We start from the raw sequence: 26,706 nt of genomic DNA on the forward strand, positions 1-26,706 counted from the left end.
TGTGGTTATTTGGGGAGTGAACCAGCAGATGAAAGACCTCTCTCTCTCTGGTTCTACCTCTCCCTGTAACTCTTTCAAATCAATAAATCTTAAAAAAAAAAAAAAAAAAAGTGGAGCAGCCAGGAGTTGAACCGTCACCCATATGGGATGTCAGCACTGCAGGCAGTGGCTTTACCCACTAAGCCACAGCTTCAGCCCCAAGATGGAGTTCTTGGCTCCTGGCTTTGGCATAGCCCAGCCTGGGCCATTACAGCCATTTGGGGAGTGCACTAGTGGATGGAAGCTCTCTGTCTTTGCTTCCTTCTCTGTTGATCTAACTTTTCAAAAAAGGAATATAAAACAAATTTGGGGAGCCAGTGTCATGGTGTAGTGGGTAAAGCCACCACCTGCAGTGCTGGCATCCCATATAGGCACCGGTTCAGTCTTGGTTCTCTGCTATGGCCTGGGAAAGCAGTGGAAGATGGCCCAAATCCTTGGGCCCCTGCACCCATGTGGGAGACCAGGAGGAAGCTCCCAGCTTCAGATCAGACCAGCTGTGGCTGTTGTGGCCATTTGGGGAGTGAACCAGCAGATGGAGGATCTCTCTCTCTCTGCTTTTGCCTCTCTGTAACTCTCCCTTTTGAATAAACAAATCTTTAAAAAAAATTGGTAAACAAAGTTTATTATTTTATGTTGGAATGACTCAGATTGATAGGACATAATATATGTCAAATATCAGTAAATAGGTTTTTAAAATCCCTACATTGGGGCTGGCACTTTGGCACAGTGGGTTAATGCCCTAGCCTGAAGCACCAACATTCCATATGGGCGCCGGTTCAAGACTCGGTTGCTCCACTTCCGATCCAGCTTTCTGCTATGGGCTGGGAAAGCAGTAGATGATGGCCCAAGTCCTTGGGCCTCTGCACCCGCGTGGGAAACCTGGAAGAAGCTCCAGGCTTCGGATCAGCACAGCTTTGGCCGTTGCAGCCAACTGGGGAGTGAACCATAGGATAGAAGACCTCTCTCGCTCTATCTGCCTCTTCTCAATCTGGTAACTGACTTTCAAATAAATAAATCTTTAAAATAAAATAAAATAAAATCTCTACATTATTGGATCTTTCAAAATTCTTCTAAGTGTAATTACAGGCATGGTATTCAACAGAATAAGAAAAAATCTGAATAAAATCTCAGGAATGATGCATTGATTGTGAGAAGGCAAGTGCAGAGCAAAGAGGACAAGCAAACCGGGAAGGCTGAGGAAGAAGCTGCTGGTACACGAGCACCAAGTAGTACCTAACTAAAGGATACAAGTTATATACAAAATTTTAAAAGCCAGAAATACTTCCTACCATAAATAGAACGTAGAAGCCTCATTCACTAAGTTGAAGAAATGAAAAAGAAAAGAGATTTCCTTTGATAATGACTAAGAACTCTTTCCCTAGAAAAACACACACTGGCATTAACTACATTTTACCCACATCTGAAAGTATTTCATGAGTTTTCCCAAACCCAAAAGGAATCTAGTAGAGGGCCCCAAACTAGCAACAGCAGGACGGCTTTTCTCCCTGGCATTTTTGAGACAATTTATAGAAGAGAACAGTACTTTTCTTTTATACTCTCAACTCACATGACTGAAACCTCTAGTAGAACTGGAATTGAAGGGATGTAAGTGATAGGGGAAGAGTTTAAAGCCACAGCTGCTATCATTGACACTGCAAGGTAAGACTGTGATAGGAAAATATTCAAAATGAAAAATTCATATGCTACAGGACTATGTCTTGATGGCTAAACAAGAAATTAGTAACATTAGTTGCTTTGGGGAGGGAATGTTAGACTTATACCCTTTTCTTTTATATTCTACACTGTATGCTTTATGTCATCTCTTTGGGAAAAAGGATAATGAAAACAAATCAACTAACCAAAATTCTACTATCAATTCTTTTCCAGTGTTTATCAAGGCCTTTTTGATATAATACAAGTTATCTTTTTGCTAATGATAGACTAAGTCATATTTTGCTAGGTTGTGTGATATTTAATGATTTAAGAGATGACTTTCTAGTTGGGGCTACCATTGGATCGCTCCCCTTGAATAAAATGCCCTAGTCTTATTAACAGTTAGGTCAATGGATTTCTCATGGTATCTAAGACACCATTCTATGATAATTTAGTTATCCAGTAGACTTCCACTATATACAATGAGTCTCAAATTTTACATCTTTTCTGCTTTCATTTTATTTGAAAGGTAGAGATAAAGAGACTAGCCACAAATGCCCATCAAGAGTGGGCCAGGATAAAGGTATGAGCCCAGAAATCAATCTGGGTCTCCCACATGACGGCAGGGATTCTAAGTACTTGAGCTAACACCTGCAAGCCACCAATTTTGCACATCAGCAGGAAGCTAGAATAAGAAGTTGGACTTGAATCCAAGCACTCTTACAGGGAATGCTGATGTCCCAAGCAGCATCTGACAGCTGTGCCCAACGACTACCCCAAATTTTATATCCTGATGTCCTTAAAAATCGAGTGTAAATACTAGTTCGAATAAAATGACCACCAAATAAGAAACAATAAAGTTTCTCTATTCTTTCTTTTAAAGATTTAGTTATTTATTTGAAAGTCAGAGTTACAGAGAGGTAGACAGAGAGAGATCTTCTATCTCCTGGTTCACTCCTCAGATGGCTGCAACAGCCAGGGCTGGGCCACATCGGAGCCAGGAGCCAGGAGCTTCTTCCAGGTCTCCCGTGTGGTTTGCAGGGGCCCAAGCACTTGCAACATCTTTCACTGCTTTTCCCAGGAGCATTAGCAGGCAACTGGATCAGAAGAGGAGCAGCTGGGAAATGAATCTGTGCCCAAATGGGAAGCCGGCACTGCAAGCAGCGGCTTTACCCACTACGTCACAACACTGGCAGCAAGGTCTATATACTTAAACCAGACACAACTGACAGGAGGAGTTTCAAAATAATTTCTTTGTATTTATTCACTTACTATCTTCATACGTGATCCCACTTGCTTCTTCACTCCAGTCACTCCAGAATCCTTTACCATCTTCCTTCATACAGCGCATCCTAAATACATACTCTGTAAAAGGCTGAAGGTCCTGGACAGTGAATGAGGATCTGGTAGTTGATGTATCTTCAGGGGGAATCTGAAAATAGAGTAAATCAACTAGACCAAAAAGCCCAGTAAATAAGGGCTTCTGTATTATGTAAGATTTTAGAAAACAACTTAATGAAACAATACTAGTAAATTAAACTCAACCTCTGGAGAATAAATACAATTCAGAAAAGCAGTCAAAACCACTAATGTTACAAAGACTGAGAAGTACAAAAACATCTATTATTCTTCCTTTCAAATTTTATTTTATTTCTTCCACTGGGCCTGTCACACTCAACAAATCAGCGGGAAACAGATGGCACACTCCACCTAGAAATTGGGAGAACTTAATAAAGGGACTATAGGCAGGGTAGGGAATCCTTGGATAGGTTAGTCAGTACTCTGGGGCTTGTAGCTGTTACCACCCCTAAGCCCAAAGGGATGAGAGGAGGTACTGGAACCTGAATGAAGAGGGTCTGACAGAGAGGGCTGCTGGGATAGGAGCACTGACCCTAGACTGAGACACAGAACCAGCCCTACAAAGGAAGCTGGGGAAATAAACATGCTGATCTCACTTTTATTCCTTCTCTGTCTTGACAAGCCCCCTCTGCCCATTAACCAAACTCATTAGGAAACAGAGTAGCGGAGGAATCCACATGTAAATGCCATGACATGAGTACAATGGAGTGTAGATCCTATCCTGACAGTCAAAAGGAAGAAATCCAGCTCAATTAAGAAAAAGAAAAGCTATCATAGTAGATAAATCTGGGTTTCAGGAAAAAAAGAGATTAAATACAAACAATAATAAAACTCTGGTTATATCTATTGAGAATTGAGATCAGTAGAATTTGAGATATGAGATCAGTGAGATTTTAATATTGGGTACAAAACAAATTTCCAGGATTGATACCTCTAAATTAAGATATTAAAAATATTTTAATGAACTTCATGTATATTTCCTCTCTGTACAACATGAAGCATTAATCTAATTTTATCATTTCTTCTGATTATATTCTGAGCCTTTTAGATAAGTGGACTGGAGAACAGAGGCAGTAATGTTATAGGCTCAACGCACATACAAACTCACTATGGCTAAAAGAGCAACAACAATGAAAGCAAAACATACTGTTGGTGACAAATGGAATCACAACAAAGGACAATATGAGTAGCTCAACGCTATGGTGATGGTCTTTTCAAAAGCTCCAAGTACTTCTTTTGCTGACATCACCACCGTTGGGTATACTATCCTTTTTTCTTTCCAGTCTTAGAAGTTAATCCCCATCAATCTCCACTACCCAAGGGTTGGCAAACTTTCTATAAAGGGCAGGATGGTAAATAATTTAGGCTTTTGGGCCACAAGGTCTCTGTTATAACTACTCAACTTTTTCACTGTAGGACAAAAACAGAAATATGTAAGCAAAGACTGGCTGTCCTCCAATAAAACAATTTACAAAAACAGGTGGCAGGCTGAATTTGGCCTGCAGACTAAGCATGCTTTGCCTTTTTTTTTTTTAATCTTTTTTTGACAGGCAGAGTGGACAGTGAAAGAGAGAGACAGAGAGAAAGGTCTTCCTTTACTGTTGGTTCAACCCCCAATGGCTGCGCTGATCCGAAGCCAGGAGCCAGGTGCTTCTGGTCTCCCATACGGGTGCAGGGCCCAAGGACTTGGGCCATTCTCCACTGCACTCCCGGGCCACAGCAGAGAGCTGGACTTGGAGAGGGGCAACCGGGACAGAATCCGGTGCCCTGATGGGGACTAGAACCCGGTGTGCAGGCGCCGCAGGCGGAGGATTAGCCTGTTGCGCCAAGGAGCCGACCTTGCCTTATTCTTATGTTTTTATTTCTACTCCTCTGCTTACTTAATTTGCTTATTACTTGTATTCCTTTCACCTCCCATCAAAATGTTGTTCTATAAACCTAGATCACTTCCATGGTTTACTTTAAAAGGGTCTGAATATGGTAAAGCTGTTATGTTTCATCCAGATGTCCTCTTGTTTGCCCTCGCTTGACCCAAAGACCCAAAAAGAGATGTCAAGCAAAATATTTCACACAATCAAAAGCATGACAGAGGGCTGCAAGGAAGGTCTGAATAAACAGTAACCTTCAACTTACCTGGTTCCAAGTTGAGGCATCTTTGATCCGATACTGAATGTTATATTTCAGCCTTATTACACTCTTAATATTTGGATTGATCCATGATAACTTTAAGATACTGGACAATTCCTCTGAATTGCTCACTGATAAATTGCGTGGTGGACTGGGCTTCACTGAAGAATAAGATAAATCCTAATGTTTATCATGTTTCACTTTTACAACTTCATATACATTTTTCTTTACTTATCCTTACCAAATGAACTACATTCTCTCAAAGTGATGTTGTGCTGCACTATGTAATGGAAAGGTAAGGTTTCTGAAGAAACTTCAGTATTTTTGAGAGCAGTACACATTTGTTAACCTTTTCAGGTTCAGGTTTCAAACAGCAATAAATATTCAGGCTATATCAAAAACTATAACAAAGAATGAACACATAACAGGTATACTGTGACTGCAATGGTATAAAATGTTTGAGAACTTGGCAAGTATCAGAAGGTAACAAAGTGAAAACAGCTATGAGTGTATTTGGATTATGGATATTTTTCTAAGTTATATTTAGTATTGTTAACACACTGGTATTGTAAATATCACTAAGATAATTAAATGCTTGTTTCTAAATAATTATAATCTGAAAACTAATTTATAAACCACTGTATAACCTAATAAACCCCCAAGTTTATAATTACCTTTATCTACAGGATCAAAATTAATATGATTTGATGAAACCTTCCCAAGGGCATTCTCAGCTTCTACCCAGACTTCAATGTTGACAAAATACACAGGAGAATAATCAACAATGCATGTGGTAGGCGTGGCACGCTTTGTTTTGCAATCAGCAAACTTCTCTGTTGCCCTAAATACAAAAATGGGAGAATTAGTCATTAAAAACAGATGTAAAAAAATTAAAGTGAAAAACTTACTTAAAAGTGTTTGGTGAGACAATGTTGTAGCAAAGTCTACAACAAATTATTGATCACTAAAAGCAAAATTTCTTATAAATCAACCTGCCATTCTTTAAAACTGAGTTTGATATATCTGAAGACAGAAAATTATGTCCAAATTTCAACTCTAAGAATATTGTACTTCAGAATTTTACTGAACTCTTTAAAAATTACCTACTTTCTTATGATCCCCCTTTATCTGTACTGGATATGCTCCAAGACTCCCCATGGGAGCCCTGAACCCTATATGTACTACAGTTTTTCCTACAGACATACTTATAAGACAGTTTAATAATTAGGCACAGTAAGAAATGAACTTGTAAAACAATATCTATACTGTAATAAGTTATGTGCATATACACGAAACAAGAAATTTGTTTACCTTAAATAAAAAATACTTATGTAAATGTGGTCTCTCAAAATATCTTATCGTACTGTGCTTGCTTTTCTTGTGATGATGTGAGATGATATACTACCTACACAATGGAACCAGCTTTGTGGCATAGCGAGTAAAGCTGCCACCTGAAATACCAACATCCCATAGGGCAGAGGTTTGAGTCCTGGCTGCTCTACTTCCGATCCAGCTCCCTGCTAATGGACCTGAAAAAGCAGAAGATGGCCCCAATGCTTTGGCGCCTGCACCCAAGATGAAGCTCCTAGCTCTTGGCTTTGGCAAGGCCCAGCCCCGGCTGTTGGGGCCATCTGGGAAGTTTACCAGCAGAAGGAGGATCTCTCTTTCTCTAACTTTCCCTTTCAAATAAATAAAATAAATCTTTAAAAAAAAAAAAAAAGCCTACATAATAAGACTAACTGAGGTGTTCCGCCATGCTGTGGTGCAGCAGGTAATCTTGGTGAGCCTGTCCTGCTACATGAAAGCCTTTCCTAACCTCTCCCAAACCCTTTAAAATCATTTGAAACTTTACTCTTTAAGTTCCCCCAGCAGGCATTTACAGTTTAATTCCTCCATTTCAGCTAGGATCGGTGTTATTCTTTCAGCCATGGTGAAGGATTTCCAGCACTGTATTTCATGCAGATTAGAGTCTGCATCAATTGCTGACTGAATGTGATCAAGTGCCAGGCGGGTATGTTATGGCCTTAATAAACCAAGTAATGCTTCAGGCAAGGGGCTGGAGCAAAGAGGTTGTATTTGGAGGCAAAAATAAAACCTTGGCATTTTTATAGCAGAGATTCAGGATGGCCAGGTGCACTGTCTTATCATTAACAGGACTTTACATTCCAACCCTTCCTTTCCCAAGTATTTTCCACTTCTGGGATGAAGCACTGGTGGAGCCATTCCATAAAAACACAGCTATTATTTTTAATTATGCTGCCACAACTCAGGTAGATGATTTTTGTTTTTCAGAGTGCATGAGTCTGTCGCTCTGTACAATATACCTGACTTTCATAGCTCCTACAGCACACTTCTATGAATGCAGGTTCAATTGGGCATTTCTAGCAAAGCCTGGTTTTTATCCCAAATAAAAAACTTGCTTTGGACGGCATCCTTTCTCATTAATCAGCTTCAACTCTATCAGAATATAGCAGTAGCTTTCTCTTCAGCCTCTACAGTAATTTTTAAAGTTTTCATTCAAAAGCTATTCTTAAATCCTTGTAACTATCTAACTTCATGGGACACCTTGCTGAAGCCTTGAAAACTCCAACAATTCCTAGCACAACCCACTGCTATCAATTGGAACATGTTTTCTATTTATATCTTCTATCCACAAATTCAATGCATTTTCCATCCTAAGCACTTATGCACTGTGGATTTTTGTGGTTTGAGGTGTGACAGCAAAACTAGAGCAAGTTTCTTTTTCTTTAGTCACAATTTCCTAGATTTGTTCTTATTGTGGATTTTAGCAATCTTACCATGCAATTTTTTTCTTCCCTTATTGAGTACTTCACATAAAGCAGAGACAAAGAACCTTTTTTTTCTATGAAGGGACATTGAATATTTTTAACATCATTTGCGGGCCATACAAAATTATCAACTTAAAAAATTAGCCTGCTATAGATTTCAGTGAATTTTGAGTCCTGCCTGTGGTTGCATTGTTAGGGCCAAACCAAATGATTTCACAGACCTTATGACTGCACATGGGCTAGACATTCTCTCCTCTTGGAAAGGAAGCATTATACAGCTTCTTTTTGGCATTTCAAAATTACTAATATTGCTAGTCTGGTACTTCAGTTCCTTTATCAAAATAAGGATTACTAAATACAAATGTTAAGAAATTGCCAACAGTCAATCTAATAACTGAGACAGTTCCCAAGTGACTACCGAGCAGGCAATGTATACAGCATGGATACACAAAAGAATGATTCCTATCAGGAAGGAGCTGAAGGGCAAATAATTTCATAAACTATTCAGAAAGGCTTGGAATTTAAAACTTAAGAATTCTTTATATCAGAAAGTTTAGCCGGCGCTGCGGCTTACTAGGCTAATCCTCTGCCTGCAGCACCGGCACCCCAGGTTCTAGTCCCAGTAGGGGCGCCGGATTCTATCCCGGTTGCTCCTCTTCCAGTCTAGCTCTCTGTTGTGGCCCAGGAGTGCAGTGGAGGATGGCCCAAGTGCTTGGGCCCTGCACCCACATGGGAGACCAGGAGAAGCACTTGGCTCCTGGCTTCGGATCGGTGTAGCACCAGCTGCAGCGGCCATTGGGGGGGTGAACCAAAGGAAGACCTTTCTCTCTGTCTCTCTCACTGTCTAACTCTGCCTTTTTTTTTTTTTTTTTTTTTTTTTAACAAATAGAGTTAGCGAGAGAGAGAATCAGCAGTATCTTTCTTTAAGTATAATATGCTAGCTGGTGACAGATGGTTAGAGATAAGAATTTCTAGCATGCCAAAGAATTTCCTCAGCCACTTACTACAACCCAGCCAACCACTTTCTGATTTCTATCACCACAGAAAGTTTCAAGTAATATTACTATACTTACTCATATGTATATAAATTGTGTCTCAAGTTAAAATATTTACATACAAAACAGAAGGAAACATCAAACCTAAAGCCAAAGCAAAACAAAAATGGGTAACTGAGAGGCAAGGAATTCAGATAGTTGGTTTATTTTATAGATTATATAGGATGCAGGCATCCCAACAGTACTCTAACTCATAGGCCAAATACTGTACCAATCTTTTCTGTGAGATGAATTTTATCTCAAACTGAACATTTCTCAGCTCTTTCCACTGAAAAATCCTTGAAACAATCACAATCTGGTAACAATGACAATCTGGTAGCAAAGAGTTTCCTTAGCACCACATTGCAGTCTCTAAATATTATTTCACATGAAAAATAATTCATGTGAAAGAATTCATGAAAAGGAATCAATGCTCTTTCGGAAATGGCTGAGTTCATTACTAGATAAGGAAATACATGATAAGGAAATATATAGGAAGAACCTGGAAAATTATGTCATGCCAGAAATCAAGGAAGATATCAAGACCTAATGAAGTCATGTCAAAAGAATGTATGAGCCAACCTGAATAAACTCCACTGACTGAAGAGAGGACAATTTAAGCACCAGAAAGAACAGGAACCATAATGGGTTAAAACACACTAAATGTTTTAATAGGAATTCATAAAGAGAAAGAAAATTCCTCATTATCTACCTTTGAAGGTTGCTAGATAATCAATTTGATACACTTAGTGATAAAACGAAAATATTAACACATTTCCCCCTCATCTAAATTATACTTTAGAGTAACTCAGTTTATGAAAGGAAGTTTTTCTTGAAGTATTTCAACTTAAAAAAAAAAAAAAAAAAAAAAAAAGAGGGGCCGGCGCTGTGGCCTAGTGGGTAAAGCCGCCACCTGCAGTGCAGCATCCCATATGGGTGCTGGTTCAAGTCCCGGCTGCTGTACTTCCGATCCAGCTCTCTGCTATGTCCTGGGAAAGCAGTGGAAGATGGCCCAAATCCTTGGGCCCCTTAACCCATGTCAGAGACCCAGAAGAAGCTCCTGGCTCCAGATCAGCACAGCTCCGGCCGTTGTGGCCATCTGGGGAGTGAACCAGTGGATGGAAGACCTCTCTCTGTCTCTCCTTCTCTCTCTGTGTAACTCTTTTTTTTTTTTTTAAAGACTTATTTATTTGAAAAAAAAAAAAAAAAAAAACCAGAAAGAGGGACAGGCTATTTAGTTTAGTGGTTAAGATGCTGGTGAGGCCACCTATGTACCAAATCAGAGCACCTGGTTCAACTCCCAACTCTGGCTCCTGATTCCAGCTTCCTGCTAAGTAACTGGGTTCCTGCCACCCATTGGGAGACCTGGATTGAGTTCCAAGCTTCTGGCTCTGTGGCAAGCACGTGGCGAGTGAACTAGTAGTTGAGAGAGCATTCATGCACTCGCTCTTTCAAATAAGTAAAAATATTTAAAATGCTTAAGAATGCCACACTTCTGTAACATGGACAGAAATAACACTGATGACTGTTCAAATCTTTAGAGGAAAAAAAAAATCAATGGGAAGCAATCAAGGTTAAATATCAGAAAACATTCTTCTGAGTTATAAAAATCATCAAAACAGTACATATTGTAACAGCATTTATACAACATTCTGTAACAGGCAAAAATAATCTATGGTGAAGAAAATCAGACAAGTAATTGCCTCATCGATTGAATAGTGATTAGAATTGAATGAGGGCCGGCGCCGTGGCTTAACAGGCTAATCCTCCGCCTTGCACAACGGGTTCTAGTCCTGGTTGGGGTGCCGGATTCTATCCCGGTTGCCCCTCTTCCAGGCCAGCTCTCTGCTATGGCCCGGGAAGGCAGTGGAGGATGGCCCAAGTCCTTGGGCTCCGCACCCGCATGGGAGACTAGGAGAAGCACCTGGCTCCTGGCTTTGGATCAGCGAGATGCGCCGGCCACAGTGGCCATTGGAGGGTGAACCAACAGCAAAAAGGAAGACCTTTCTCTCTCTCTCTCTATCCACTCTGCCTGTCAAAAAAACAAAAAAAAAAAAAGAAGAATTGAATGAGAAGAAGCGTAATGATTTGATAGTCGTTGGAGTTACATGCGTATATGTACTTGTCAAAACTCATGGAAAGACACACTTAAAATCTGTTTTCACTATACATAAATTTTACCTAAAAACAAAAACAAATGCGCAAACCAATACTGAATTCTAGTTAGTTCTAGTCAATGATGTAAATACTTAAATGTGTAAGGGTACAGAACATACTGATTTATGCAACCACTTTGAAATGCATTTACAAAAGATGCACTGAGAAGAACATACAGATAAATAAATACATGATAGTGGATAGATCAAAATGTTAATTGTGGAATCTAGGCGATCGGTGTATAGGAATGCTTACTGTAAAATTCTTTTGACTTTTTTTGTTTGAAAAAAACGAATGGGGAATTTTATAACAAATGAATAAGCCTGACAACACCTGAAGCCATTCCTCAACCTCAGTATCAGAAAAAAGAAAAGCAAATATTATATATTGGTTCCTCGAAATATTTTTTGGGGAAAAAACAGCCAAAACCCAATCTGATCAAGTCTGCAGATCTAACAGCAATTTTCAGAAATAGGGGATAACTGATATGATGAACAATATATACTGGTTAACCAGACTGCAAGGATAATCAAAGGAAGCAGGCAGAATTTATGGTGTAAGAGAGAAACTTAATGACATTATCAATCTGGGGAGGGGACAAGATGGTGGTATAGCAACAGGATGTTATGAGTCATACAGGGCAAAATAGATAGTTAATAAGGAAAGAGGATACAAGCCAGCAACACGGCCATGAGAATTTTGTGCAGAGAAACCCAGGAGTCCAACAGAGACTGGGCAGGTCCACGCTGAGGGAGTAAAAAAAGAAAGGGAAGTGGTGGAGGTGTGTTGGAGGAGCTGAACCAGGAGACTGACACCACCATTCCCCTGGCAGCCCAGGTGAGACACAAGGTTGTGAATCCACAGAGCTGCAGGTAGCAGGGGGCAGGGGAGCCCAGAGAATTGCGTTTTAAGTTCCAAGTAGAAAGAACTGGGAAACAAACCAAGGGGTCGGGCACATCCTGTCCATCTAGGTCTACCCCCCCCCTTCCCCCAACTGGACTTGCAGCCAGCTGGGAGAAGCCATATTGTTTGTTTACATCCTTGATAGTAAACAAGGGGTTACCGCATCTGCCTCCCGAGCACATGCGCATCAACGCATCAACTGCAGGGGCCACTCCACAACACTTCCCACCCGGGAACGAAGATCACAACATTTCAGAGTAATTCCCCACCCCTACCAAGCTGTACAGTAAGGAGAAGTGCTAAATATCTAAATCTCCAGCTTGTTTCACGTACCAGTGAGAAGCGAGCCCAGTCTCAATAGGTAGGGCTTAGTGCAACAGAGCTCTCCCACATGGCCCCATTACGATCAAGATGTGAGCAGGGCTCCTGGGGTGGGGCTTCATGCTTCCAGTTGCAAGGCAACTGACAGATTGAGAGAAATTATTCGCAAACCATGCAACTGATAAACGATTAATAACCAGAATATATAAAATGGTCAATAAACTCAACAATAACAAAAGAAACCAGTCAAGAAATGGGCAAAGGGCTTAAAACAGACCTTTCTTAAAAGACGAAATCGAAATGGCCAACAGACACATAAAAAAAATGTTCAAGATTACTAGTTGTCAGGGAAATGCAAATCAAAGCCACAATGAGGTTTCACCTCACTCTGGTTAGAATTGGCTTTCATACAGGAATCAACAAACAACAAATGCTGGTGAGGATGTGGAGAAAAAGGTAACCTAATCCATTGTTGATGGGAATGCAAACTGGTAAAACCACTATGGATACGTTGGAGATACCTCTGAAATCTGAATAAAGTCCTACCATACAACCCAGCCATCCCACTCCTCAGAATTTACCCAAGGGAAATTAACTAGCAAATAAAAGTGCTATCTGCACCTCAATGTTTACTGCAGCTTAATTCACAAGAGCTAAGACCTAATCAACCTAAATACCCATCAACAGAGGACTGGATAAAGAAATTATGGGATATGTGCTCTATGGAATACTATATAGTGGTTAAAAAAAAAAAAAAACACAAAATCTGGTCATTTGCAACAAAATGGATGAATCTGGAAAACATTATACTTAGTGAAATAAGCCAGTCCCAAAGGGACAAATACCATATGTTCTCCCTGATCTGTGATAACTAACAGAGCAACTAAAAGGAAACCTGTAGAAGTGAAATAGATACTATGAGAAACAATGACTTGAACAACCCTTGTCTTGACTCTTGAGGAATAGTTTATTATTTTTTTCTACTTAATACCATTGGTTGAACTCTTTACTTAACACAGAATTAATCATAGGTTTATAAAGTCAATTGAACATAGATCCCAGTAAAAAACAGAGTGGGAATAAGAGAGAAAGGAGTTGTACAGTTCGGCACATATTCCCATGGATTTTTCCCTAAGGATAAAGCTAAAAACTTGTCATGGGACTCCAAATCCCATTAAGCTGGGTGGTACTAATGCCATTTTATGTGCTAAAGTGATCTTATTAAGTGTATAATTTATCATACAGGTAGGGTTAAACGTCAAGGTGATCACAAAGGCCCATGTCTGAACAACAGATAGAATTAAAAAGCAAAGAATGTTCCAACATGGGAAGCAGTCCACACTGCATACTCATAGAATGACCAACGCCCTAAACAGCACTGCATTCAGATCTGGCTGAAAAGCCATCAGAGCATTTCAGTCATGGAAAGCCAAGACACTGTGGAAGAAATGTTTTACATGAAGGACCTCTGTGAGACCTCAGTGGAAAGAAGGGGCCGTCAAAGAAGGAGGTACTTTTCTATAGAGGGAGAGAACTTCCACTTTTCTCAAAGGGCTTCCAAAGCCTTGGTAGCTCATGTCAAGAGACTCAGGTGATCAATGACATCATAAATAAGAGTGTTAATTGTTAAGTGGACAACAGGAGTCACTGTGCACATACTCCCCAGGTAGGACCTCTGTCCTTAATGAGTTGTACTATGAGAATTAACTGTAAAACTGGATTTCAAACAGAATTTTATACTTTGTGTATGTACAAACTGTTGAACTCTTAGTACGGAGTTGGTCTTCTGTATATAAAGCTAATTAAAAATGTATCTTAATGAAGAATGGGATGGCAGAGGAAGTGGAGGTGGGATGGGAGTGGGGTGAGGGAGGGTGGGTATGGAAGGAAGAACCACTATTCCATAAGCTGTCCCTATGAAATTTGTATTCATTAAATAAAAGCTTTCTTAAAAAAAGATGTCAATCTTCAACATGTGGAGCTTATTTGGATCTTGATTAAAACTAATGTAAAATTAAATCCTCCGCCTTGTGGTGCCGGCACACCGGGTTCTAGTCCCGGTTGCCCCTCTTCCAGGCCAGCTCTCTGCTATGGCCCAAGTGCTTGGGCCCTGCACCCGCATGGGAGACCAGGAGAAGTACCTGGCTCCTGGCTTCGGATCAGCGCGATGCGCTGTCCGCAGCGGCCATTGGAGGGTGAACCAACAGCAAAAAGGAAGACCTTTCTCTCTGTCTCTCTCACTATCCGCTCTGCCTGTCAAAATTTAAAAAAAAACAAAAACAAAAACAAAAAACTAATGTAAAATTAGATAAATGGGGAAATTAACACTAACTGAAAATTTTACATTATTTTTAATTATTTGGGTGTAGCAAAGGTATGTGGCTATGTTTTCTAAAAAGTGTCCTTATCTGTTAGTCATATATACAGAAATACTTATGAATGAAATGATTTCTGAGATTTTTTTTTTTAATATGAGGTAGAGGATAAACACATATAAAGTGAGATCAGTACTGAGCTGATCATGACTGAAGCTGAGTGACAGGTATGTGGGTTTTTTTTTTTTTTTTTTTTTTTGGATAGGCAGAGTAGACAGTGAGAGAGAGAGACAGAGAGAAAGGTCTTCCTTTACCGTTGGTTCAACCCCCAATGGCCGCTGTGGCCAGCACACCGTGCTGATCCGAAGCCAGGAGCCAGGAGCCTCTCCTGGTCTCCCATGCAGGTGCAGGGCCCAAGGACTTGGGCCATCCTTCACTGCACTCCTGGGCCACAGCAGAGAGCTGGCCTGGAAGAGGGGCAACCGGGACAGAATCCAGTGCCCCGACCAGGACTAGAACCCGGTGTGCCGCAGTTGGAGGATTAGCCTATTGATCCGTGACACCGGCCCAGGTATGTGAGATTTTTAAGTATTTTCTATTTTCATATGTATTTGAAATTCATATTTAATATCCCTTGACAAATAAAAATTCCAACAAAAATGACTGAGTAAAGCCAACACAGAACAAACTTAAACTTACCATTCAGATTTTAAAGTGAAGTTTGTTTCTAGGTATGTTTCCCTGCCAGGATCCCACTGACACATCATTTTCTTACCCTCATACACAATGCAATTCAAGTTTTTTGGTTTTTCTGGAGGCACTAAAAGGAAATAATTAGCATTTTAAAAAAGTTCTATATCCACAAATATGCAATTTATATACCATCTAAAACACAACCTAAATTAGAAAAAAACAAACCAAGGCTAGAAAAGTATGGACATAATGAAAGAGGGGTGACTACAAAGCTAATTTCTTTTCTACTCTAACTCTTGAACTCCATTTTAAGTAGTAATAGTTTCTATTGTCATTAGCTGGTTTCACACTAATTTTCTATATAAAACCAACTTTCATTTATAACTGAATAAAAATATCCATTTGTAACTGAATAAAAATATCCATTGATTTCTCTAGTAGGTGCATTTTTAAAATAATATTTACATATATTAAGAAGCAGCTAGTAGAAGAAATATTCATTTATATTTCTCTTCTTATTGCTTTCCCAAACTCTACTAAAAGAACTTTCCCAAACTCTACTAAAAGAAAAGTTTGGGTGGTCCCCATAACTGATAGCCCACTTTTGGACTACTCAAAGTTTACTGTCTCTACTTTGACCTTTAAGAAGAACTTTCTCCATTATTTATTCTCTGTCTTCAGATAGCTGCTTTGCTAGTGCATTTTCTCAGCAATTAAGGGATACTGAAAGTTTGTATGGATACATTCGGATTTCAATTCAACAATACTGTTGAAAGGAATTTCATGTCAAAATATTTTGCTAGAAAACTGGTAACTGACTTTCAGGAAACAGAAGAAATTCATTCTTTAGGTTTTTCTGTATTTGAACAATGCAAATGCAGTTCCTACTTCTAAGCTTTTTGAAATAAATGCATCCAAAAGTCAGAGTCCTCAAAGTTATTATATTTCATAGAGATTAACAGACAACATTAAAAATACATAACAGTCATGACAAAATTTAAAACAAAGACAAAAACAAAACTTACATCCTGAAATTACTGTGATTCCATAAACATTCTGTTCAATCTGTCCGAATGTAAGAATGTTGCAAGTCAGCTGAACACTTAATGCAGTTACATTTGTAAAGGTGACACTGGATGCTGTCCTGTTTAAGATGGTATACTGTTCCTTAGGAACAGTAAAATGGTTTATTTTCCAGACAATGTAATTAGCATTTACATGAAAATTATCCATACATTTTTCCTTTAGCACACAGACTGCTGTGAAATTAGAACCAAGCTGTATAACTGGAGACTCGGGGGAGATATGGCCACATGGATCTAGAAGTTTACCTGCAAGGAAATAATAGAAATTATATAAATGGATTCTGGTATAACTATCTGGCTAGCAGCTCTAATATTGAGTCCTTCAATCTTCACCAAAATATGTCTAAAGATACAACTGAAAGTTAAAATTGCCAAAATTTAATATGGTCAGAATTTATACAGACATAAACAAATGATAGGGCAAATTAAAGCTGGATTAAGCAGAACCTATTCAAGCTTTAGCCCATGGTATAATATTCTAAATTTTCTTTAGGAAGCACAGATTGTTTGCAGCATGATTCATACTTGCCTACCAGCCATCCTGTCTCTTGATTCAGACACAGAGTCTAAACTGCTCTCCAGAAAAAGGACAGTGGTAGTCTCCTCTCCTCTCTAGTCCTAAATGCTGCTGTGGGCAGGGACATAAGTGGAAGCAGACAGAAGATACATCAGCCTAGTGGTTAACATGCTTGTGTCCCTTATCAGAGGGCTTAGGTTCAATTCCTGACTCCATTTCCGGGCTCCAGCTTTCCAGTCAATAGTCCAGGGAGGCAGCAAAGATGGTTCAGCTATCTCTATTACTGCCACCCACCTCGAAGACCTAGATTGCATTCCTGGCTCCTGTTTCTTTTCTTGGTCCAGCCATGGTCATTGTGGATATTCAGGGGAGTGAATTAGTAGATGGGAGCTCTCTCATTCTCTCTCTCTGCTTCTCAAATAAATAAAAATACTTTAAAAAAATTCAGACAGCAAAGAAAATTGCAGGAGGCAGCAAGAAAACAAAGAATACAAAAGGTTAAATTGATTCTAACATGGGGCTGGCGCTGTGGCATAGCAGGTAAAGCTGCTGCCTGCAGTGCTTGCATCCCACATAGGCGCTGGTTTGAGTCCTGGCTGCTCCACTTTTGATCCAGCTCTCTGCTATGACCTGGGAAAGCAGTGGAAGATGGCCCAAGTCCTTGGTCCTCTGCACCTGCGCGGGAGCCTGGGAAGAAGCTCCTGGCTCTTGACTTTGGATCGGCCCAGCTCTGGCCATTGCTGCCATTTGGGGAATGAACCAGCAGATGGAAGACCTCCCTCTCGCTGCCTCCTTCTCTCTCTGTGTAACTCTTTTTTAAATAAATAAATCTTTATAAAAATTAATGCTAACAACTAATGTACAGAACAAGATCCCCTACTAAAAATGAAGACATCAAAATAGGTGAAAACGTAATGTACACCACGTAAATAAAATATGCTTTACCTATCACCTACTCCATGTTGATGACATGTATATCCCTATCTCCAGCCTCAAGCTTCCTGTACTTTCAATGGCATCTTAGACACATTCATAAGCTTCTGAGATTTAAGTTTAACATGTCTAAAACTATATGCATCACAATTCCTTTTTTTTTTTTTTTAAGATTTATTTATTTGAAAGTCTGAGTTACACTGAGAGAGAAAGAAAGGCAGAGGCAGAGGCAGAGGCAGAGAGTGAGGTCTTTCATCCACTGTTTCACTCCCCAGTTGGCCACAACTGGCTGGAGCTATGCCTATCTGAAGCCAAGAGCCAGGAGATTCCTCCGGGTCCCCCATGTGCGTGCAGGGGCCCAAGCACTTGGGCCAGCCTCTACTGCTTTCCCAGGCCATAGCAGAGAGCTGGATTGGAAGTAGAGCAGCCGGGACCCAAACCAGCGCCCAAATGGGATGCCGGCACTGCAGGCAGCGGCTTTACCCACTAAGCTACAGCGCCAGCCCCAGTTCCTTCCAAACTTATTATTTCTTATTCCTATTTCTTGACCTTGGCTAACTTGACTAAGCAGCACATTCACCCAGTCATCTAGGTGAGACACCCTCAACATCTCTTTCCAGTTAGCCTCATCTGACTTTCAACTTAACACTGCACTCAGTCTCACTGGTTCTATTTTCTTAAGGTGTCTATCAACCTTTTCTCACCAATGCTACTTTGACTGCTGAAGTTCGGACCACCATAACCACTGATCTCTTTCTAGTTCATCCTACATACTGCTGCCACAGTGGGAGAACTAGGATGGTATTATAATTAAAATGTGGTATGGGAACAGAGAGAATCAGGAGGGCAATCAGAATGTAAAGGGTTGGAAGTTATGCTCTATAAAGAATGATTAGAATAGGGGTTGGCACTGTGGCACAGTGGGTTAAAGCCCCAGCCTCTAGTGCCAGCATCCTATATGGGGTCAGTTTGAGTCCTGGCTGCTTCACTTCCAATCCAGCTCTCTGCTATGGCCTGGGAAAGCAGTGGAAGATGGCTCAAGTTCATGGGGCCCCTATACCCAAGTGGGAGGCCTGAAAGAAACTCCCGGCTTCGGATAGCACAGCTCCAGCCATAGTGGCCCTCTGGGGAGTGAACCAGCGGATAAAAGACCTTTCTCTCTGGCTCTACCTCTCTCTGTAACTATTTCAAATAAATAAAATAAATGTTAAAAAAATGATTAGGATAAATAGGTAAGTTTAGTGTGGGGAAGAGGGCTTGGAAATACAGGAAAGCAGCCCTTCAATACAGTAGAGACAAAGCTGGCTCCCTTTAAAAACTAGAAAAGGGCAAAGTCTTAAGAAGAAAATTTGGGTTCAAGAACATGAGAAGTCTTTCTAAGTATTAAAGATTTTCCACGTAACACTTTCTGTCACTTGAAGTATGCAAAAAGAAGTTGATATCTGCATTTGGAGAACAGCTGATTTAAAGATGTGCTGCTCGGGGCTGGCACAATAGCATACTACTGGGTAAAGTCGCTACCTGCAGTGCTGGCTTTCCATATGGGCAGTGGTTTGAGTCCCAGCTGCTCTACTTCTGATCCAGCTCCCTGCTAATGTACCTGGGAAAGCAGAAGATGGCCCAAGACTGTGGGTCCCTGCACAGAGACCTAGAAGAAGTTCCAAATTCCTAACTTCAGAACAGTCCAGCTCCAGCTGTTGCAGCCATTTGGGGAGTGAACCAGTGGATGGAAGACCTCTCTATATGCCCCTAACTCTGCCTTTCAAATAAATAAATAAATCTTTTAAAAAAGGAAAAAAAAAAGTGCTGCTCAGGGGCCGGTGCTGTGGCACAGTAGGTTAGTCCTCTGCCTGTGGCACTGGCATCCCATATGGGCACCAGTTCTAGTCCCGGCTGATCCTCTTCAGACACAGCCCTTGGCTGTGGTCTGGGAAAGCGGTGGAAGACGACCCAAGCAGCACTTGGGCCCCTGCACCTGCCTGAGACCCGGAGGAAGCTCCTGGCTCTGGATCAGCCCAGTTCTGGCTGTTGTTGCCATTTGGGGAGTGAACCAGTGCATGCAAAACATTTCTCTCCATCTCTCCCTCTCACTGTCTATAACTCTACCTCTCAAATACATAAAATCTTAAAAAAAAAAAAAAAAAAGTGTTGCTCAACAGATTGGTTTTTTCCTGAACTCTATCACTCTATCATAGACTGCTACTTTTATTCTGTATTGTAGATAGAATTCATGAGATAAATACACTAATTATGTGCTTGGATGTCATAGATTAAGTCAAATTGTTAGTTTCTGAACATTTATTCTTGTTTTTTTAACTTTTATTTAATGAATATAAATTTCCAAAGTACAGCTTATGGATTACAATGGCTTCCCCCCCATAACTTCCTTCCCACCCACAAACCTCCCCTTTCCTGCTCCCTCTCCCCTTCCATTCACATCAAGATTCATTTTCAATTCGCTTTATATACAGAAGATCAGTTTAGTATATATTAATTTATTAATTTATTCTTAATTTCTGTAGTTACCTCGTTGTGACCCAATAACAACCATATCCCAGAGGACTACCAGGGTATGGACTACCAATGAAGGGTACCACTGGACATACTTCTCCATTCTGGTATCATAATCACACTGCTCAGTGATAACTGTTGGTAATGAAGGAGTGAAGTACTAAGAGTTTAGACTTTTCTCCTACTCCTTTATTTAAAAAAAAAAAAAAAACACTTCTTATCTCTTCCTTATCTTCAACTTTTTGTTAGTATAGCTAAATAGCATTTAGGAATACTGGTGACTGTTGCAATTCAAGTTATACAAAGCAGATTATCATATTTTTACCTATTATAATGATTTTAAGACAATATAGTGATCCTAGAAATATAATTAAGTACTTTATTAAACATAAGCTTAATTTATATAAAAGTATATAAACTCAATTTATAGAGTTGGAAGGTAGATTTCATGAACCTTACCTATGGATTCAGTGGTGATAAAAATAAAGGTGGCTTGCACTAACCATGTCTTCAACATCCACATCTTGCATAGATATTTCTACAACAGACATATGCAATATTATTTTTAATTTTTCTTATACACAAAAAAATTTAAGATACATTATATCATTTTCTAAAAGGTGATAAAAGTATTATGAAAATGCAGAAAACAAAGTTTTAAGTCCTCAGAATATTTTTATTAATATAATATATTATGATATATAATATAATATATTATATATAATATAACATATTAATATATTATATATTTATTATTTATCTAGCATAAAGTATTGCTAGAAAATACAATTCATATTTTAAGGTTAATTAAAAGAACAATCCTGGGCCAACACTGTGATGCAGCACCTTAAGTCGCTGTCTGCAGCACCAGCAACCCTTATGTTCACTGGTTAGTGTCCTGGTTGCTCCACTTTTGATGCAGCTCCCTGCTAATGTACCTGAGAAAGCAACAAATGGCCCAAGTACTTGGACCCCTTACCAACCTGGGAAACCAGGAAGAAGCTCCTTGCTCCTGGCTCCGGCCTGACCAAGCCCTAGCTGATGTGGCCATTTTGTAACTCTGCCTTTCAAATAAATGGAAAAAAAAAAAAGCAAACCTGTATCTATATTATGTGAAGGATTATACTATTAGGAAGTAACTCTGCCAGATTGAGAACTTCAGAGACAAATTACTACATGGCAAAACCCACCATAATTAAACACAAAAGATACCTGACAGGGCTGGTGCTGTGGTGTAGCAGGTTAAGCAGAGCTGCCTGCAATGCTAAAGTCCCATATGGGTACTGGCACAAGTCCCATCTGCTCTACTTCCTATCCAGCTTCCTACTAATGCGCCTGGGAAGGCAACAGAAGATGGCCCAATCCCTGGGCCCATTCACCCACATGGGAGACATGGATGAAGCTCCTGGCCCCTGGCTTAGGCCTGGTACAGCCTTGACTGCTGTGGCAATCTTGGGAGTGAGCCAGCGGATGGAATCTCTTTCTATCTCACTCCCTCTCTCTCTGTAACTCTGCCTTTCAAATGAATAGAATAAATTTTAAACAAAAAAGATAACTGACAAATGAGTAAGTTTATAAATCATAGCATGACCTCAGCTTTCCCTAATATATGAAACATGTCCATAATTCACTAATATGTAGTTTATATGAAAACAAAATTTCAATCTCACTCAGAATGATATATAAATTAAAACTACTCAGATAGGAATACAAAATGATACAGAAACTCTAGAAAACATTTACTGAATGAAAAAGCATATCATAAGATTCAGTATTTTCACTACTAAGAAAGTACAAGAAAAATAAAATACATGTTCACACGATGACTTACATATAAGTGTTCATGGCAGCTTTACTCCTAACAGTTCCAAAGTGTAAACAATCCAAATGACAACTGCTGAACGAGTGACTAGCCAATGATATTTCTATGCAATGGACTACTACTTAGGAGTGAAATAGTATTAACTAGTGATATATGCAATAATATATGGCATTGTGCTGAATGAAAGAAGTCAGACAATAGGCCATATACTTCATTCTGTTTATAGGAAATCCTAGAAATGGCAAAACTAGGTTGACACAAAGCAGATCAGGGCTTGCCTGTGTCTGAGTGAGAAGAGGGGAATACATGTAAAGAGACAAAAACTTTTTGGGATGATGGAAATATTCTATAACCTAATTGTATTGGTAATCACCAGACTCTGCATTTGCTAAGATTCACTGAATTATATCAGGAGTATTAAAGGCTTTGAGATTTTACTATACTTTCAAGCTAATAAGTTGGCCTGTCAGTTTCATGGATGCTAGCAGAAGACATGAAGACTTTATTACTCATAACACAGTAATAGAGTATCAGCATTTTCTTGAGCCACTTGCCTCAGTCCCAATTCCCATAGGGTCTTTTGAAAAGTCAGGTGATACTTGCACAGATAGCGGAAAGACAGAGCTTAAGGAACCCAATTTTTGGGGGGACCAGCACTATGGCATAGCCGGTAAAGCCGCCACCTGCAGTGCCAGCATCCCACATGGGTGCCAGTTTCAGTCCCCGCTGCTCCACTTCTGATCCAGCTCTCTGCTAATGCATCTGGGAAAGCAATGGAAGATGGCCCAGGTCCTTGGGCCTCTGCGCCCGTATGGGAGACCCAGAGGAAGCTCCTGGCTTCAGATCAGCACAGCTCTGGCCGTTGAGGAATGAACCAGTGGATAGAAGACTTCTCTCTCTCTCTCTTTGCCTCTCCTTCTCTCTCTGTATAACTCTGACTTTCAAATAAATAAATAAATAAATCTTTAAAAAAAAAAAAATCCTGACATGCCAGCCTTAAAGGCTGCTGGCATTTAAAAAAAAAAAGAAAAAGAAAAAAGAAACCCACTTTTTAAAATGGGCAGGAAGCATGTCTGCCCTATACTATGGAAGGAGACATTATCGCCCAAGGCTGTAATCAAACCTGCCCTTTGTACTATGAGGAGATACTACTTCTGTCTTCCAATATCCTTGAAAAGACAGAAAAAAAGGTAGTTGGTAAAAAACTAAACAGACAGGCCGGCGCCGCGGCTCACTAGGCTAATCCTCCGCCTTGCGGCGCTGGCACACCGGGTTCTAGTCCCAGTTGGGGCACTGGATTCTGTCCCGGTCGCCCCTCTTCCAGGCCAGCTCTCTGCTGTGGCCAGGGAGTGCAGTGGAGGATGGCCCAAGTGCTTGGGCCCTGCACCCCATGGGAGACCAGGAGAAGCACCTGGCTCCTGCCATCGGATTAGCGCGGTGCGCTGGTCGCAGCGCGCCAACCGCGGCGGCCATTGGAGGGTGAACCAACGGCAAAGGAAGACCTTTCTCTCTGTCTCTCTCACTGTCCACTCTGCCTGTCAAAAACAAAACAAAACAAAACAAAACAAAACACCTAAACAGACAAGCAAAAACTATCTGAAGACAATTCTTACCTATCAAGTTGCCAAAATAAATAAATAAATAAATCAGCTATCAAAATGGTGCTATAGGACTAGGGATAAAGGTACTATTATAGATTGCAGGATACATATAAACTGGCATAAGCTTCCTTATAAATTATATACTTAAAGCTGAATTTTATTGTATGTAAATTATTTTAATTGAAAACAAAACCACAAAAACCTACACAGATGACTAAGTCAGTTTTGCAATATGAATCAAAATTAAAACATACACGTTTGAATATGATGATTCTACCTCTAGTTATTTTATCATATATATGAGCAAAATAATACATGTGCAGAGTTATTTACTTCAGCATTACCTTTAACAGAAAAAGGCTGAAGCAATCTAAATTATGGTATACTCAAACATAATATGTATGTAGCTAATTAGCAAAAAAGAATAAGCTCTATACATGTAGATACATAATGTTACCTAAAATACATTAAGGGGCTGGCACTGTGGTGTAGCAGGTAAAGCCGCTGCCTGCAGTGCCGGCATCCCATTTGGGCGCTGGTTTGGGTCCCGGCTGCTCCACTTCCAATCCAGCTCTCTGTTATGGCCTGGGCATCAGTTTGAGTCCCAGCTATTCTACTTCTAATCCAGCTCTCTCCTATGGCCTGGGAAAGCAGTGGAAGATGGCCCAAGTCCTTGGGCCCCTGTACCCATGTGGAGACCTGGAAGAAGCTCCTGGCTTCTGATCAGCCCAGCTTTGGTCATCTGCAGCCATTTGGGGATTGAATTAGTGGATGGAAGACTTCTCTTTCTGAGCTTCTGCCTCTCTAACTCTGCCTTTCAAATAAATATATAAATCTTTAAAAAAGGTCAACTCTAACTTTAAAATGAAATAAAATACATTAAGGTACATAACAGTGTGTTTTCTATTAATTTTGGACAAAAAATAAAGAAATAAAACATTTCCTTAATACGCATAAGACCTCTCTAGAAGGATAAAAGTTCCAATACTAGGGGCCGGTGCTGTGGCGCAGCAGGTTAACACTGTGGCCTGAAGCACTGACATCCTATATGGGGGCCGGTTCTCAAACCGGCTGCTCTATTTCCAATCTAGCACTCTGCTATGGCCTGGGAAAGCAGTAGAAGATGGCCCAAGTCCTAGGGCCCCTGCACCCACGTGGGAGACCCAGAAGAAGCTCCTGGCTCCTGATTGGTGCAGTTCTGGCCATTGCAGTCATCTGGGGAGTGAACCATCAGATGGAAGACCTGTCTCTCTCTCTGTGTAACTCTTTCAAATAAATAAATATTTTTTTAAAAAAGTTTACTTAAAAAAAAAACAGTTCAAATACTAGGCTGCCAGTCTATGTTTGAGGTAGGAGGGAGGCAGGCTGCCTATGTTTCATAGTAGGAGGGAGACACCATATATACTCTGTATTGTTCTGATGTTGTAGTACTAATTGTAGTGTTTATGCAAAAAGTAAATATAATTTAAATTTTAAAATACTGGGGCCAGCACTGTGGCATAGTGAGTAAAGCCACCTGTAGTGCTGGCATCCCACATGGATGCCAGTTCAAGTTCTGGCTGCTCCAATTCCGATCCAGCTCTCTGCTATGGCCTGGGAAAACGGTAGAAGATGGCCCAAGTCCTTGGACCGTTGTATTCACATGGGAGACCGGGAAGAAGCTCCTGGCTTCAGATTGGCCTAGCTCTAGCCATTGTTGCCTCTGCCTCTGCCTCTCTGTTAACTTTGTCTTTTAAATTAGTAAATAAATCTTTAAAAAATGCTTTAAGTGTTTACTATTTTTTCCTATATAGTACTTTTAACATTGCCCTCTCTCCATACCTCAGAGTACATATTCTAACCTTATATTGTATATACTAATTTTGAAATCTGCATATTAGCTTGGAAACTTCTATGAAGTTAAAATAAAACTAGCAACCAAATATACAGGAGAGGTTTATTCCAAGAACTCAGAGGTTCTCCTACAGCAATAATTCCTCACCTATAGTGTTCTAACACAGTACTGTTTTGAAAAGAGCTGTAAGATATGTCATTAAGTAGTTTGTTACTAATAATGGTAGTAACAAAATTTATGAATGATTTACTTAAATTGGAACAAATTCAACATTACCTCTATAGTTATTGATTCTCATTTACTTTGATCCCCATGACTTTTCTTAAGCAAGACAAAAGCTATGGGGTTATAATTTGTTAATATTTAATAGCTGTGCTCCTTATAAATTATTTTTGTTACCTGTAGATTTTGATTTTTTTTTAAAAAAAGATTTATTTGAAAGAGTTACAGAGAGGAGAGAGATCTTCCATCCATTGGTTCACTCCCCAAATGGCTACAATCATCGGGGCTGGGCCAGGCCAGAGTCAGGAGCCAGGAACTTCTTCTGGGTCTTCCACATGGGTGGCAGGGCCCCGGGTAACTGGTCCATCTTCTGCTGCTTTCCCAGGCATATTAGCAGGGAGGTAGATTGGAAGTGGAGCTGCACAAATTGAACCGGCACCCATATGGGATGCTGGCACTTACAGGCAGCTTAATCCTCTTATGCCACAGTCTGGCCTCTAGATTGTGATTTTTGTGGTGGTTTTTTCTATTTTAAATTTAATCCAAAGACAGAATGAAAAAGCATGAATAATATATTCATATTTACTTTGCATGTGAAGAATGTCAATATAAAGCTGTCACTATGGTAACATTACTACTGCAATTGTAGAATAGTATATGTACTAGAATTGCCAAATGAAAGGCAAACCAGTGATTAACAAATATAGTACATGCCTACTTTCAACAGATTAGCAAAAAGTTAGTCATCACTGCATTAAATGAATCAATTATTACTTTAAAAATCATCCATA

General features: G+C 40.0%; 1 protein-coding gene across 2 annotated transcripts in view; it reads right to left on the reverse strand.

Annotated features, from left to right (window-relative positions):
- IL6ST (interleukin 6 cytokine family signal transducer) overlaps positions 1-26,706 on the reverse strand; it is a 60,346-nt gene that overhangs the window by 21,414 nt on the left and 12,226 nt on the right. The window contains exons 3-8 of one of the 2 annotated variants that reach the window (XM_062211984.1): positions 20,896-20,974; positions 16,416-16,721; positions 15,397-15,517; positions 5,853-6,019; positions 5,185-5,339; positions 2,965-3,124 (exon numbers count right to left, since the gene is read on the reverse strand). In XM_062211984.1, the coding sequence (XP_062067968.1) occupies positions 2,965-3,124; positions 5,185-5,339; positions 5,853-6,019; positions 15,397-15,517; positions 16,416-16,721; positions 20,896-20,959 (973 nt within the window). In that variant the 5' untranslated portion in view covers positions 20,960-20,974. Of the gene's footprint in view, positions 1-2,964; positions 3,125-5,184; positions 5,340-5,852; positions 6,020-15,396; positions 15,518-16,415; positions 16,722-20,895; positions 20,975-26,706 lie in introns of those variants that run through there. The other variant, XM_062211985.1, reaches the window with a different exon arrangement.

This window comes from Lepus europaeus, chromosome 15 (genome assembly GCF_033115175.1).
Source record: "Lepus europaeus isolate LE1 chromosome 15, mLepTim1.pri, whole genome shotgun sequence".
Classification (NCBI taxonomy): Eukaryota; Metazoa; Chordata; class Mammalia; order Lagomorpha; family Leporidae; genus Lepus; species Lepus europaeus.